The sequence below is a fragment of the Lithobates pipiens genome, unplaced genomic scaffold (genome assembly GCF_037356315.1).
Source record: "Lithobates pipiens isolate NorthernLeopardFrog02 unplaced genomic scaffold, aLitPip1_a1.2 Scaffold_8, whole genome shotgun sequence".
NCBI lineage: Eukaryota > Metazoa > Chordata > Amphibia > Anura > Ranidae > Lithobates > Lithobates pipiens.
Window position 1 is genome coordinate 364650161 of NW_027507903.1, and position 18001 is coordinate 364668161.

General features: G+C 40.8%; 1 protein-coding gene across 2 annotated transcripts in view; it reads left to right on the forward strand.

Moving 5' to 3' along the window:
* The window catches only part of WWC1 (WW and C2 domain containing 1), a 231890-nt gene that overhangs the window by 107647 nt on the left and 106242 nt on the right, over nt 1–18001 (forward strand). For both annotated transcript variants that reach the window (XM_077473485.1, XM_077473484.1), the window contains exon 2: nt 1196–1305. In XM_077473485.1, the coding sequence (XP_077329611.1) occupies nt 1196–1305 (110 nt within the window). The remainder of the gene's footprint in view (nt 1–1195; nt 1306–18001) is intronic.

Sequence of the window (18001 nt, forward strand, 5' to 3'; positions counted from 1 at the left end):
CAGTGCTGGACTTTCTCCATTTATAGACCATTTGTCTTACCGTGGACCGGGGCGGGCTGACCAATTGGGCACTGCCCGAGGGCCCCATGCCACTAAGGGGCCCCATCAGGGTTGCCAGGGAAAGTATGTAAAAATCTGTGTTTTTTTTTTTTTAAATCCCAAGATTATAGCTGCCCCGCCTCTCGAGTACCTTTTCTGTGTGTGTATACTGTATGTGTGTGTGTGTATACTGGGGGCCCCATAATCTCCTATTGCCCAGGGGCACCATGAGCTGTCAATCCACCTCTGCCATGGACTGATAAACAGCAAGGCTTTTGGAGATACTTTTATAACCCTTTGCAGCTTTATGCAAGTCAAAAATTCTTAATCGTAGGTCTTCTGTGAGCTCTTTTGTGCGAGGCATCATTCACATCAGGCAATGCTTCTTGTGAAAAGCAAACTCAGAACTGGTGTGTGTTTTTTATAGGGCAGGGCAGCTGTAACCAACACTTCCAATCTCATTGATTGGACTCCAGTTGGCTGACACCTCACTCCAATTAGCTCTTGGAGAACACATTAGTCTAGGGGTTCACATACTTTTTTCCACCTGCACTGTGAATGTTTACATAGTGTGTTCAATAAAAGCATGGTAACATTTAATTCTTTGTGTGTTATTAGTTTAAGCAGACTGTGATTGTCTATTGTTGTGACTTAGATGAAGATCAGATCACATTTTATGACCAATTTGTGCAGAAATCCATATCATTCCAAAAGGGTTCACATACTTTTTTATTTGCAACTGTATGTACCTATTTGGACTTATTGTTCTTACCATATGAATTTTGTATTTAATAAACCAACCTTATCATTTTTAGACAGTCTACTTGTGTGCCTCTAAAGTCCATTCTTTATTTTTTAGTCTTCATATAGAAAATAAAATAATTTGTGAAGGACAATATCCCCAAAAGAAAGCTTTGCCTCCCAAAAAAAAAGTATGTAGCATGAGGCTGTATATTCTGCAATCTATAGATTGCATAGAAAATAAAATAATTAATGAAAGACAATATCACCAAAAGAAAACTTTGCCTCCCCCCCCCCCCCCCCCAAAAAAAAGGTATTTTTTACTTTATTGTAAGTAATGACAAATGTAGTCAAATATTTCTGTACATACAGTACTGTTTATTAATGGTAGTAAAATACTGATTTTGTTTTCCAGATATACAAAACCATTAACCTTTGCTGACTGTATTGGTGATGAGTTGCCACTTGGATGGGAAGAAGTCTATGACAGTCAAGTTGGTGTATTCTACATTGACCATAACAATCGTAAGTTTTTGTGTACTATTCAGAATACTGTATATTACTGTGCCAATTCCCTAAATGAGTATTGCACAATGTGAATGATAAAGTAAATAAGAGTCAATAAGCAGGGTGGATGTAAATCAATGATTTTTTTTAAAAAATATTAAAGAAATCAGATTTTTTTTTATTTAAATATTTTTTTTTTTTATCTTTATTAAAGTTTTTTTGATAAAATGCTTTTGGAGTAAAAATCTAAAGCTAGTTTTCTATTTAAGATGCATTAATAATTTAATTTATTCAGCATGAAATGGAGCTTAGTTATGTAGCATGAGACTGTATATTCTGCAATATTTACATTTTTGGTAAACCCATTCAATGAATCCAAGCTGCATTGATGTATTCACATAATTTCACAGTAGCCATGAGATAAAACAAGTTCAGGAAGATTCCTTTATCCCATTGTTTTTATATGTACACTGCAAACTGTATGATTGAATTGGTTCTGATATCTCTGTTTTACTAACCTGACGGCTTATTATTCTGAATGGGAAACCTTCATTTTGTTTGCAAATATTAAAGATTCTAACTACCAGGAAGACTAAGCCCTTGCATTTAGAGCACCTGTCATTTCAGATTCATCATGGCAGCTCCTGTTAGTGGGCATCCACTCACCTGCTGCTACCACGTCCCTTACCTTGTATCACTGCCGCATCACCAGCCATCCCATTAAAGTGAATGAGACTGTTGGCCAATGAGACTGCTGAGTCAACAGTGGGTCAGAGAAGGAGCCGCTGTGGGACAGAGATGACAGTTGCTTTTTAAAGATTATGATTTAAATCAAATCCACCCTGTTAACCACTTGAGGACTAGTCTTGTTTTGAGATTTTGGTGTTTACAAGTTTAAAACCATTTAAAAAAAAAAATGTTATATTGTGAAAGATAATGCTACGCCAAGTAAATTGATACCCAACATGTCACGCTTCAAAATTGCGCCCGCTCATGGAATGGCATCAAACTTTTACCCTTAAATCTCCATAGGCGACGTTTAAAAAATTCTACAGGTTGCATGTTTTGAGTTACAGAGGAGGTCTATGGCTAGAATTATTGCTCTCACTCTAGCAATTGCGGCAATACCTCACGTGTGGTTTGACCACCGTTTTCATATGCGGGCACTACTCGCATATGTATTCGCTTGTGCACGTGAGCTCGTCGGGATGGGGCGCTTTAAAAAAGAAATCTTTTTTTTTTTTTATTTTACTTGATTTTATTTATTTTTTCACTGGTTTAAAAAATAAAATAAAAAAAATTGGGTCACTTTTATTCCTATTACAAGGAATGTAAACATCCCTTGTAATAGAAAAAAAGCATGACAGGTCCCCTTAAATATGAAAATATGAAAAAGTCCTCAGATCGCATATTTTGGACTAGAATGCAATAAAAAATAAAAATAAATAAATGACGTTGAAAAAATGGCCATTTAAGACGTATGGGCGGAAGTGACGTCGCTTCTGCCCTGCTATGGTATGGAGACATTTTTCTTTAGAGACATGTGTTCCAACGGTTATAGAAGTTGAAAATTCTACTCCTGTAGGGAATGTTAGGGCCAATTCACAGTGGTCCAGCCGCTCTGCGATTAAGCTCATAAGGCTCTCTTTTTGTTTTTTTGTGCAAGTTTTATTTGGAGTGTATTCACTGTACTGTGCCCGACACTGCAGCGTGGTTTGGCCTGCTGAGATAAAATGCAGAAAGTCTACATTTTACTGCAGCACTGGGCTGCATTATGGTGTGAATGGAACAATTGTTTCCTGTGTTTCCCTGCGGTAACAGATGTGTTAGCATGCAGTATAACATCTGTTACCGCACATGGCGTGAATTTGCCCTTAATATAAGACCTCTAATTAGTAATGTGTCTTTGGAAGTATGTGATTGCTATCTGTTGTTTTCATTTACAAGATGCAGGCAACTTATTGAAATAGGTACATTGTATAGGCCAGTGATGGCGAACCTTGACACCCCAGATGTTTTGGAACTACATTTCCCATGATTCTCAACTACACTGCAGAGTGCATGAGTATCATGGGAAATGTAGTTCCAAAGCATCTGGTGTGCCAAGGTTCATCATCACTGGTATAGGCCAAATAAAATTGCACAGGCACCGATTTTTAACAAAACTGCCTATGCAAGCTATATTTCCCTATGTGCATGTCCACAGAAAAACTGCCTATGTCTGCAGATACAGAGTTTAAGCTAACTAGCAAAGTTACCCAAGTTAATCTTATATGAACTTACAAAGATGGAGTCACTCTGGTTCAGCCATATCACAACAATCCCCTCTAAGTCATGAAATCAAACCATGAACATGACTTACTTCTTCTCACTGTGACATACTCACCCGGTGAGTTAAAGCGGGGTTCCACCCTAAAGTGGAACTTCTACTGATCAGAACCCTCCCCCCCTCCGGTGTCACAATTGGCACCTTACAGGGGGGAGGGGGGTGGAGATACCTGTCAAAGACCGGTATTTACACCCACTTCTGTCCTGCCGCGCTGTCTGCTGGGACACACGGGTCCCAGTGACAGCGCGGACAATTCCTATTGCTCTGCGCGACTCGCGCATGCGCAGTAGGGAACCGGGAAGTGAAGCCGATTCGCTTCACTTCCTGATTCCCTCACCTAGAATGGTGACGGCAACAGCCGAGAACCGAGCGATCGATCGGCCTCGGCTGCCGGCATCGCTGGAACCCGGGACAGGTGAGTGTCCATTTATTAAAAGTCAACAGCTGTAGTATTTATAGCTGCTGGCTTTTAATATTTTTTTTGTAGGTGGAATCCCTCTTTAAATGTGATAAAGATTTTGTGGGCATGTGCCATATTTCTTTCATCCACCAAATTGTATTGCCCTGCTGAGAATGCATTAAGGTAAAACAACCTTTAGGGCCGGTTCACACTGCGACGCGAGGCGAGGCGACACGGCTCGCCTCGCCTCGCTCCCGCAAGTCGCCCCCATTCAGTACTATGGAACCGTTCTGAGAGGAGCGACTCGAGTCGCTCCGACTCAGAAAAAAGGTTCCTGTACTACTTCGGGGCGACTTCGGGGGCGACTTGCATTGACTTCTATGCAGAAGTCCTCTGCAAGTCGCCGCTGAGCTCCCCGCAAGTCGCGGCGAGGTAAGTCGGAGACGCCTCGCCGCGGCTCGCTGTGTGAACCGGCCCTTAGCCTTTGCTACCACTTTAATGTATAGAATGTGTGGTGTCTTTGTAAAACCCAAGTTATAGTACTCTACATCATTGGTAATAATAGGAGGAAAGACAGAAGATGCATGTACGAACAATCAAGAAGTAGCACAGTAAAGTTGTGACCTGTTGCACCAGATGGGATAGTGTAACAGGGATGGGAAATGTACATTAATTTTTAAGGGTCTGTTCATGTCTGTGTGTTTGAAAATGCATATGTGTTTAGTAGAGTTACACGATTAATCGTTAGAAATCGAAATTGCGATCTTTTTCCCTTCCCGATCTTCAAAACGGCATATCACGAAATCTAAAGACCAAATGCACACGAGACGCCAGTGCAAACTCTGCTGGACACATGTTTTTAAAAGCTGAAACCCGGCGTTTAGAAACGCCCGTTTAGCCGCGATTTAGCTGCGTTTTACCGCATTTGCGTCTAGAAGTGTTTAGTTAAGCTAACATCATAGACCCTCCCCAAGCTCAAAAAACAGTATTATTAACTATTTCGGACATTTTGTGAGACCAGAGTGAGTAGCAGCAGCAGTGTACTTGTATTTAGTGTGTCACTTGCCACGTCACCTGCCACAAGTTGTGGATTGTCCACTTGCCACGTGGCAAGTCACGTCACCTGCCATGTCACTTGCCACAAGTTGTGGATTGTCCACTTGCCACGTCACTTGCCACATCACCTGCCACAAGTTGTGGATTGTCCACTTGCCACGTCATTTGCCAGGTCACTTGCCACATCACCTGCCATGTGGATTGTCCACTTGCCACGTCATTTGCCAGGTCACTTGCCACATCACCTGCCATGTGGATTGTCCACTTGCCACATTTGCCACTTCACCTGCCACGTCACTTGCCACAAGTTGTGGATTGTCCACTTGCAATTGCAATTGTTTTAAATGTTTTTTAATGTTTTTTCATCATTTGCCATAATTTTTGAGATTTTTAATGTAAAAAAAAATAGGTCACCTTTAAAAACGCTTATAAACGAAAACGCGGCAAAACGCAGTACCGGCGTTTTGCCTCGTTTTGCGTCTGAAACGTGGATAACTTTTGCGTCTGAACCCATTTTTTTTTTATTCTGGAAAAACGAAGGTTAAACGCAACTGCATAAACGGCAAAAAACGAGACTGTGTACATGGACACATAGGATAACATTGAGGTGTCCGTTTAGTAAACTTTGATAAGCTGAGATCAGGATGATCTCTGCTCATCTCAGAGCATTGCAGGTTTAATATACCGAGATGAGTGCTGGAGAACTATTTTTTCTCTTCTCATCTCAGAACACAGAATGGCTGCATTGACTGCAACAGAAACGGCATGTTTAGTAAACAGAGATGCCACTTTATCTCTGTGCTTCTTTCAAGTTCTCCTTTCTGGCTTCTCCAGCCCAGAGGTGGAGATATCAGGAGATCTCTGTCAGAGAATAGCTTCTTCCTTCTCCTGTGGCCAAAAATGAAAGTAAAAACTTTCTTAAAGAGGAAGTAAACCCTTACAAACGACTTTGACCTACAGGTAAGCCTAGATTAAGGCTTACCTGTAGGTCCAAGAAATATCTCCTAAACCTATATGGTTTAGGAGATATTTGCCCGAAAACGGGCACCGCTGTCTATGGTGCATGCGCCGTAGACAGCGGCGCGCAGGCGCACTAAACGCGCCAGTTCCAAGAATGGAGCTGCCGCATTTGTCGACTCCCGTGCGCATGCGCGGGAGTGACGTCATCGCGGCTTTGCCGAATGACAGCGGCGGAGCTGCGAGACGCCACTCCCGTGCGCATGCGCGGGAGTGATGTCATCGCGGCTTCGCCGCTGTCATTCGGCGGAGCTGCGAGACGCCACAAGCAAGATGGATGCGGCGGACTACAGGGGACAGCGGCGACTTCGCTGGCTCCTGTGTCAGGTAAGTGACACATAATGGGCTACTAATATGTGTGTGTGTGTGTGTGTGTATATATATATATATATATATATATATATATATATATATATATATATATATATATATATATATATATATATACACATACACACACACACACACACACACACACACACACACATATATTTATATGTGTGTGTGTGTGTGTATATATATATATATATATATATATATATATATATATATATATATATATATACATATACATACAGATATATATATATTTATATATATATATATATATATATATATATATATATATATATCTCTGTGTGTGTATATATTTATATTTGTGTGTGTATATATATATTTTCAAAAAACTCACGGAACGGATCGTTCCTGGGATCAGAGTCACGGATTGGATCATTTTTCGGATCAGCAAATAATAATTGGCTGAGCATGACTGGGTATCACTGAGTATGGCTGGGTATTACCGAGTATGGCTGGGTATTGGCAAGTATTGGCTGGGTATGGCAGGGTATGGTAGAGTATTGGCAGGGTATGGAAGAGTATTGCAGAGTATTGGCAGGGTATTGGTACGGTATGGCAGTATTGGCAGGGTATGGCAGTATTGGCAGGGTATGGCAGAGTATTGGCACGGTATTGGCACGGTATTCTATCCGATCTCTCCCCTCCACTTTACAGAAGGGAGAGAGGAACCGACGTTTGTTTACAAGTGATCGCTCCATCATTTGACAGAGTGATCAAATCGTAAACGGCTGATGGGTGCACCAAGATAGCTGCCGCTCCAGAGCTAGGCCGAAGCCGCGACCTTTCCTAAGGCCGAGACCGCGGATCGCTGCGTGTGCCGATCCGAACAGGGTGACCCATTCGAATCACGGATCAGTGACGATCTGTTGCACCCCTAATATATATATATATATATATATATATATATATATATATATATATATATATATATATATATATATATATATACACACACACACACATACACTCACACAGATATACACATATATATATATATATATATATATATATATATATATATATAGGCATATATATAAAGGCAGTGTTGTGGCTACAGAAGTACAACTGATGCTGTAATTTTGACAGCTGCGCAGATGATGCATCGCTGATAATGCAAGGTGGCTGTAAAATTCAGAGCATCAGATGAGTCCAGTACACACTGCGTTTGCATAAGTGTATATGTTAATACGCCTGTGCGAAAAACGCCATATATACTTCACACACACACACACACACACACACACACACACACACACACACACACACACACACACACACATATATATTTTTTTTTTATTATTATGTATTTATTTATTATTTTAATTGTTAATTTAATATTTTTATTGTTATGCTTTTTTAAAATTACTTTGAACTATTTAATATATATATTTATTGTTTTTATATGAATGGTGCATATCTGCATGACAAATAGGGTACTATCATTTCAGAATACACCAAATATCTCTGAGAAGAGCAGAGAACTCCAGAGATGTAAAATATCAAAATATACTAAACGGACACCTGAATGAGTTCAGGGGCAGTTGAAAAAAGTGTCCAACTGCCTCTGAGCACGCGTTTAACAGCGTCTCGTGTGCATGGAGCCTAACAAGTGTAGAGAGTTCTCTTAGCTGGAAAAGCGCCTGCCAAGTTTTATCACAACATGGCTAATAAGTAGCAACAAAGTATTTTTTCGTTCTTTTATTAAAGAAAAGGACTTCAGCATGTAAATGAAGGAATTTTAACAATTTAAAGATGAAACCTTTTCTGACATTTGTTGCTTCTAAGTAAAAATCATTATTTTCTGCTAGAAAATTACTTGAAACACCCAAACATGATTTTATATATATATATATATATATATATATATATATATATATATATATATATATATATATATATATATATATATATATATATTTTTTTTTTTTTTTTGCAGAGACCCTAGAGAATAAAATGGTGGTTATTGCAATATTTTATTGCACACTGTATTTGCGCACAATTAAAAAAAAAAATTACACTTTAATGAATTAAAAAAAATAAAAATAAACAGTAAAGTTAGCCCAATTTTTTTTTTTTTTATAATGTGAAAGAGGATGTTACAATGTTAGAATCGTGATCTTTAATCTAAGCAAAAAAATCATGATTCTCATTTTAGCCAGAATCATGCAGCTCTAGTGTTTAGATTATTTTTCAGCAAAGAAAAACTGTGCTTTTTTTAATTCGATTCAACGAATTGTGATTGTATTTTTTTTTTCTTTAAGAAAAATGGTTGGTCATGTAATAAGGTAGCTTAATGCGCACATGTTGCGGGTTTTCTGAGCTTGATTACCCTCATCTTTGTTATTACGGTTTAAATGTATAGTACATAGAAGATGGCAAAGGAGGTATTGGGTCCATCCTATTCTTATACAGAGGATTTAACCACTTCAGCCCTGGAGGATATGGCTGCTCAACGACCAGAGCACTTTTTACAATTTGGCATTGCGCTGCTTTAACTGGTAATTGTGTGGTCATGCAATGCTGTACCCAAATTAAATTTCCTTTTTTTTTTCCCCGCAAATGGAGCTTTCTATTGATGGTATTTGATTGCCTCTGCAATTTAAATTTTTTGCGATATAAACGGAAAAAGACAGAAAATTTTGGAAAAAATAAATTTTTCCCCAAAAAAATGCGTTTGAAAAATCGCTGTGCAAATACTGTGTGAAAAAAAAAAATTGCAGCACCATTTCAATCTGTAGGGCTTTTGCATTAAAAAATATATATGTTTGGGGGTTTAACGTAATTTTCTTGCAAAAAAATATATATATTTCATGTAAACAAAGTGTCAGAAAGGGCTTTGTCTTCAAGTGGTTAGAAGAGTGGGTGATGTGTGACATAAGCTTCTAAATGTTGTGCATAAAATGCCAGAACAGTTTAACCACCCCCCCCCCCCCCATGACCCCTTTTTGGAAAGTAGACACCCCAAGCTATTTGCTGAGAGGATGTCGCGTCCATGGAATATTTTATATTTTGTTACAAGTTTAGGGAAAATTACACTTACATTTTTTTTTGCACAAAGTTGTCACTAAATGATTAAATTTATATAGTGTTCAAACATGGCATGGTTATATGTGGAATTACACCTCAAAATGCATTCTGCTGCTTCTCCTGAGTACGGGGATACCTCATGTGTGAGACTTTTTGGGAATCTAGCCACGTACAGGACAGAAAACCAATCACCACCTTCAGGATTTCTAAGGGTGTAAATTTTTGATTTCACTTCTCACTACCTATCACAGCTTTGAAGACCATAAAATGCCAAGATATCACAAAACCCCCCCAAATTACCCCATTTTGGAAAGTAGACACCCCAAGATATTTGATGAGAGGCATGTTGATATTTTGCCACAAGTTTCAGGAAAATTACAATACGAGTTTATACATTTATTTTATTTTTTTAATTAGCCAATTAGCTAGCTAATTAGCCGCTAGGATTGGTTTAACATGAAAGCCGACTGCTGGCTGAAAAGAATGATACCAGGTTGATAGCTAAACCTGCAGGCATCATTCTGGTATAACCACTCAAAGTCCTGCAACATACCAGTACGTTGCTGGTCCTTGTTGGGCATACATTGTAATGTTCTTTTTTTTCATGCCGTCTGTGGGCTGAACAAAAAAATGAGATTGATCGGTGGGTATGCCCACCATTAGAATACCTCCCTTCATCCACCCACTGCTAATGATGGGCATACATGCACCATTTAAAAAAAAAATATTTTTTAACTGTGGTGGTGAAATCTACTCCGACAGCGCTGGAGTCACAGCTTTATATATCGTGGGAGCAAACGCTGATGCTGTCAAGATAATTAAACCCACGCTGCGGCTGAATGGTGTACCTGCTAAGCAAATGATGGTTAACATTACAGTATAACAGTAAGACTTACCATACCTGCAAAGCAAATAGAATAAAATATAGTAAAAATAAAACATTGCAATCTGTGTCTAAAAAAAAAAAAAAAAAAAAATATGCTGAAGCATGGGGGCAATCTGCCCCTAATGTTAGGAGCAAATCGCTCCTCAACTCCTGCCCCCATGCTTCGGCATTTATATGCTCTTTTTTTTTTTTTTTTTTTAACTGTGGTGGTGAAATCCCCTCCGACAGAGCTGGAGTCACGGCTTTATGTATTGTGGGAGCAAACTCTGTTGCTGTCATGATAAATAAACCCGTGCTGCAGCTGAATGGCGTACCTGCTAAGCAAATGATGGTTAACAATAAAACAAAAATGACAGTATAACATACCATACCTGCAAAGGAAATACAATAAAACAGAGAGAGAACGATAGATATAAAACAATAGTGAGCGAACAGTAGATCGTACAGTAGAGAGCAAACATAAGAGAGAGAACAATAGATTAAAAAAAATACAACCACAACTATTTTTGGATTTTTTATTTATATATATTTTTTTGTGTGTGTGTTTTTTGTTTTTGTAAAAGTGAAAAAAAAAAAAAAAACTGTAAATTGAACATTGTAGATTAGGGTCTCTCAGAATGTGATGGCCATCACATCTTTCGAGACCCTGTGTACGTGTGTCATCTTCTTTGGGGGTTTCTTTGGGTAGGGGTACCAGAGAGGAAATGCGGAAAATGCCTCTCATGCAGCCGGCTTACTGCATTTGGATTGGGAAGTTCAGCCACAGCACCATCTGGAAACAGAAGGCCTGTGATGATCGCTTCCTGGAATTTATAGAAGGATCCAGTCCGTCCTGAAGCTTTGAATAGCACAAAAGCATTCAGCAGAGGCAATTGGAATAAATATACAGACACACTTTTTTTTTACCAGCATCTGGCCTTACAGGCAATTGGGTATGGTTCCGACAACTGTTCATTGAGGTCCACCCCTCCCACCTCCCATGTTGAGGTTATATTCACGGACACAGAGGGGTTTCTCCACAACACCAGTCGCCGTAGAAATTTGAACAGTCGTGTCTGCGTGAAGGGTTGACAGAACGAAAACATTCTTATTATCCCTCCACTTCACAGCGAGCAAATTATTACATCTCAAGCAGGCTCTCTCCCCAGCCTAAGATGGGAATCTACAAGCTGCTGGGGTAAGCCCCGGCGATTAGATTGCATGTGCCAATTTGGTGATCAAACAAGTGACTAAAAAGTGGCACGCTTGTATAATAATTCTCCACATGCAAGTAGTACCCCTTTCCAAATAAGGGTGACACCAAGTCCCACACAATCTTACCAGCATTCCCTATGTAGTCAGGGCAGTTCTCTGGCTCTACGTAACTATCTCTTCCCTCGTAAACCATAAAACTATGTATATCCTGTGGCCCTGTCAGAGCTTATACATCTTGACCCTGTATCTGGCATGCTTGCTGGTAAGATACTGTTTGTATGACAATGGCCAGAAAATGTAATAAGGGACTCATCAATGCAGACCACTTGATGGGGAGTAAACAAGGCTGCAAAACTTTGAAGTGGTTTATTAGGGGCCGAATTTTGTAGAGCCGATCAAATTCAGGGTCACCCTGAGGATGACAGAGTTCATTATCATTGAAATGCATGAATCGCAAGATCTGCTCGTATCGTGTCCTGGTCACAGAGGCAGAGAACACGTGCATATGGTGAATTGGATCAGTGGACCAATATGATCGCAACTCCTTCTTTTAATTATGCCCATGAGGAGGGATAGGCACAGGAAGGTCTTAAATTCAGAAACCACAATTGGTTTCCAATCTCTGGCAAGGGTCAGCTGGAGATGAGTGGCGATGAATTGGCCAGCATATAAATTGCTTTGGTCCACAAAAGATCTATAGAGATCTTCGGTGAAAAACAGCGAATAAAAATCAAGTGATGTAAAATCAACTGTTTCCACCTGAATTCCGGTTTGGCCAGTAAATGGGGGAAGTATGGATGCTGCAGAAGTGGTGGGTTCCCAATTAGGATTGGCAAATGCAGCAGGAAGGAAACTATGGGCTCGACGGGTCTGTCTTTGTCGTCTTCTTGGTGGCAGCGTGACACAACTCTTGCTGGCCAGCTTGAACTGCACTTATGGGACTTGCCACGTCACCGAGTGTTACTGCAGTGCTGTATGTATGTCCAGGATGTACTAGGCCACTGGTGCATGCCAGCTCACCAGAAGGATGAGCGGCGCTAGTACTGGCTCTCTGCACCATACAAGGGACCTGCGGTTCTTGCACCTCAAGACAGAAGAACAGGCTCTGGTGCACCTGACCTTGGCAGGGACCACAGCTCCGTCGTCAGAGCTATTTGTCAGGGTGCCAGTGCTGTCTATAGGTTCGTATTCTGAGTCTGAATCTGACAGATGAGTGACTGCCTCTTCACTGTCATGTTCAGAACCTTTTTTGAAAGTGACAGTGATCGATTGATACTGCACTCGGGTGGGCTGGGCTGGGCGGAGGGGCTAAACGCAGGTGCTAGCAGGTATCTGGGCTGATCTCACTAACACTGCATTTTTGGGAACCTTAAACTGCTGGGGACACTAATATAGTTCTGATCATATATTGATCTGTTCAGACACGATACTACTAAGGGAGGTGTATGGTGCGTGCGTGGGTGTTAGCGCTACTGGCACTGATCTGACGCTACCTGGGGCGACGCAGACACTATCTGATGCTTAAACCTAACTTTGATCACCCGCCGGGTGATCAGGGGGTTACAACTTTATTTAGATAAAATGCAGCAGATGCCCTGATGCTATAAAAAAAATGGCTAACCTGCGTCACCCGTGACACTTCTACCTCTATTGGGGGGGTTGTGGGGGGTCCCTAGACCTATCTGAGCCTAAGACTAATTACCCGAACACTGATTAATGTCACTAGTTAGTGACACCAGTACAGCAAGAATCTGAATGCTGCACTGGGTGACACAGTGACGGAGGTGAAGGGATTATCTGGGGGGGGGGGGTGATCGGGAGGGTGAATTATGTGCCTACGTGACCTGGTGTCAGTGTAGTGTTAGTGCACTTACTATTCGATGTTATCTCTTCTCAGTCTGGAATGGAAAAGACCGACATGAGGAGAGATGTCATCGCTTCCCCTGTCAGTGTTTACAGTTACACAACAGGGGAAGGATCTCATTTGCCAGGACCGATCACCCGGTCCAGGCCAGATTTCATTGGCCTGGGCCTAGAGATTGATCGAATCCAATCGCGGCCGCCTGACGTAACATAATGGCGATTCGCCTGCCTGTGCTATTCTGCCACAGTACAACTGTGGCGACTGGTCGGGAAGCGGTTAAAGTGATACTAAGCACACACTGTTTAATTTAATTTACATTGCCCTCCCCATTTCTGTATATGGATGATGGTACTGTAATAAAAACATCTAAGTACCTTTTTTTTTCTAATGGATATACAGTTGTCACATGACCCAGCTCTTTCCCAGCCTGTCTGCAGGGAAACCTAAGCAGGAGGATCTTCCAGTCCTCTGCTACTGGTCACACGTTCAAGAAAAAAAAAAAACAGCCTTTGGGATACAGAGTAAAAAATAAAACAAAATGTCATAAACTGTTTTAAATACAATCAAATCTTTATTATTTTTTGCCAATAACCTGGTGTGGGCAGATTTCTGCCAGTCACAAGCTGTTTCATGCCCCTAAAGGCTGTGTCTTAGAATAAGATGGAGGTGAAGCCTCTATTAAAGCGGAGTCCCACCCAAAAATGGAACTTCCGCTTTAAGCACTTCTCGCCCCCTTACATGCTACATTTGGCATGTCATTTTTTTTTGGGGGGGGTGGGGGCTTTGTTAGGAGGGGGACTTCCTGCCCCCCTTCCTCCTTCCGCCCAGGGACCGCCAAGGCGACTTCTCCTTTTGCCTTAGGCGGCCCCTCCCTCTAAGCGATCTCCTGGGACACGTGACTGGTCCCAGGAGATCGCCTGTCCACTCCGGGAGCACAGCCAGGTGCCAAGAGTGGCAATGGAGAGGAGGGGGAGAGGAGCGACGCTCCGTTTGGCCACATCGCTGGACTGTGGAACAGGTAAGTGTCTGTCTATTAACAGTCAGCAACTACACTTTTTGTAGCTGCTGACTTTTGATAAACATAAAAAGCCTGGAACTTTGATCTACATGCAATATTCCATGCCATTGTGTTTAGCTGGTTGGTGGGCATGGAGGAGGAGGGAGGGAGGCTGCCATTTACCACTGTGAATATGCCAGCATGTATGATTCCATAATCACATGAGCATTTCAGATGTGATAAGGAGGAAATACTCAGCATGTGTAGAGTTTCCTGCCACCGCTGCAAAATCCCTAGCTGAATTGGGGACATGGACAGAAGGTGGAGATAAAGAACAAACAGGATCAACCAGTTTTTTCGCAGAATACAGAAAACGATTCTTATAGTGACATAGTTAGTTGTTGATAGTTTTGTTATGATGTGGGTTTAGTGACACCTTAAGGTGACACCATGGTAAACATGGCCCTGTCCCAACTCTTTTGTGCCATCAATTTCAAAATGATGCTTTTTTTTTGGGGGGGGGGGGGGTGTGTTGTTTTTTTTTCCAACTTAAACTGGTACATTTTCCCAGTTTAAATATTTGCTATGTTTTTTATTTTCTATTGTGAACCAAATATGAATTTATGAGATTTGCGAATCATTGCATTCCATTTTTATGTAGATTTTCCACAGCGTCTCAACTTTTTTGAAATTGGGGTTGTTGTGTGTTTAAATGCCCATTTCTACTCTCCTTTTTAAAAGCCAGTGTCGCATGGTGACAATGCAAGAACAAAAGGGGACAGGGCATTCTTGCTCTATCTAGGAACGTGCGGCTATCTACACATATCTGCAGGTTATCGCAGTGTGCTATTTTTCCTGCAGATAGCAGCGGCAACAAGGAAAGAAAAACAGAAAGCACATCAGAAATGGAAAGAATGTTCCAACGCAGCTAAACGCAGCCGCATGTAAACACAGCTAATCGCAATGTACAACTGCTGTGCCAGGATTCTCTGAATTTAAAAATAACAAAACATGCTTTTAACAGCGGCAGAACAGCCGCCCGTGTGAAAGGGGCCATGCATAGCTTCTGAATTACCGTTAGACTAGCATCTATGGGAAATATTGCCTCATTGAGATGTAAAGGAAGTCCAAACAGCAAAATGACTATACTTTCCAGCACTCAATTGTGCCATTATGATGTTTAATGGGGTTAATTCATGAAGATGCCTCTGTTATCACAGTTGTTTGACCATTTTAATGAGAGAATTATCATAAAACAAAGTACATATTGCTTAGCTGTGTGATTAAATTTAACGTATACAGTATGTAAACCCTCACCTTGTAAAAACAACCCCTTCATTTTAAAGTGTTTGTTACCCCAACACTTCATATTCCTGATATATGCCTGTTGTATAAAGAAGAAGATTTGTTGCGCTAGAATAAGAACAAAAAAATAATAAAAGTAGCTGCTAACACAATATTGTTGGATACAATAGTAAAAATGGAGGATAAGAGGTGTAGCGCTAAAAAATGGTGGTAATACCACCATTTTTTAGCGCTACACCTCTTATCTCCCATATGCCTGCTGTGCCATGTACTTTTATGAGAAAGTATCCTGTTCTCTTTGTATTAGAGTTGCATGATTAATCGTTAAAGAATCGAGATCACAATTCAACCCCCTCACAATCTTAACAGCATTTCCTCAGTTCAGTCCAGAGCTGTTCTCTGCTCAAGCTGATAGCTGACAAAAAAAAGTCAGCCTCCCAAGTTCATCACAACATTGCTCAGGCAAGATAAAGAGAAACATTGTAACATTTCCTCTTTTTTTTTTTTTTTAGAGATCAAAGGAATGAACTTCTGTTTCTGAAACTTGTTGCTTACTAGTTAAAATCGGTATTTTGTACTAGAAAATTTCTTAGAACCCCCAAATATATTATATATATATATATATATATATATATATATATATACATACAGTGGTGTGAAAAAGTGTTTGCCCCCTTCCTCATTTCCTGTTCCTTTGCATGTTTGTCACACTTAAGTGTTTCGGAACATCAAACCAATTTAAACAATAGTCAAGGACAACACAAGTAAACACAAAATGCAATTTGTAAATGAAGGTGTTTATTATTAAAGGTGAAAAAAAATCCAAACCATCATGGCCCTGTGTGAAAAAGTGATTGCCCCCTAAACCTAATAACTGGTTGGGCCACCCTTAGCAGCAACAACTGCAACCAAGCGTTTGCGATAACGTGCAATGAGGCTTTTACAGCGTCCTGGAGGAATTTTGGCCCACTCATCTTTGCAGAATTGTCCTAATTCAGTTACATTAGAGGGTTTTCGAGCATGAACGGCCTTTTTAAGGTCATACCACAACATCTCAATAGGATTCAGGTCAGGACTTTGGCTAGGCCACTCCAAAGTCTTCATTTTGTTTTTCTTCAGCCATTCGGTGGTGGACTTGCTGGTGTGTTTAGGATCATTGTCCTGCTGCAGAACCCAAGTTCGTTTCAGCTTGAGTACACGAACAGATGGTCGGACATTCTCCTTCAGGATCTCTTGGTAGACAGCAGAATTCATAGTTCCTTTTATCACGGCAAGTCTTCCAGGTCCTTAAGCAGCAAAACAGCCCCAGACCATCACACTACCACCACCATATTTTACTGTTGGTATAATGTTCTTTTTATGAAATGCAGTGTTCCTTCTACGCCAGATATACTTGGACACACACCTTCCAAAGAGTTCCACTTTTGTCTCATCGGTCCACAGAATGTTGTCCCAAAAGTCTTGGGGATCATCAAGATGTGTTGTGGAGAAATTGAGACGAGCTTTGATGTTCTTTTTGCTCAGCAGTGGTTTTCTCCTTGGAACTCTGCCATGCAGGCCATTTTTGCCCAGTCTTTTCCTGATGGTGGAGGCATGAACGCTGACCTTAACTGAGGCAAGTGAGGCCTGCAGTTCCTTGGACGTTGTTGTGGGGTCTTTTGTGACCTCTTGGATGAGTCGTCGCTGCGCTCTTGGGGTAATTTTGGGCGGCCGGCCACTCCTGGGAAGGTTCACCACTGTTCCATGTCTTCGCCATTTGTGGATAATGGCTCTCACTGTGGTTCGCTGGATTCCCAAAGCTTTGGAAATGGCTTTATAACCCTTTCCAGACTGATAGATCTCAATTACTTTCTTTCTCAATTGTTCCTGAATTTCTTTGGGTCTCGGCATGATGTGTAGCTTTTAAGGATCTTCTGGTGGACCTTACAGTGTCAAGCAGCTCCTATTTAAGTGATGCCTTGACTGTGAACAGGTGTGGCAATAATCAGGCCTGGGTGTGGCTAGAGAAATTGAACTCAGGTGTGGACAACCACAGTTATAGTATGTTTTAACAAGGGGGGCAATCACTTTTTCACACAGGGCCATGATGGTTTGGATTTTTTTTCACCTTTTAATAATAAACACCTTCATTTACAAATTGCATTTTGTGTTTACTTGTGTTGTCCTTGACTATTGTTTAAATTGGTTTGATGTTCCGAAACACTTAAGTGTGACAAACATGCAAAGGAACAGGAAATGAGGAAGGGGCAAACACTGTGTGTGTATATATATATATATATATA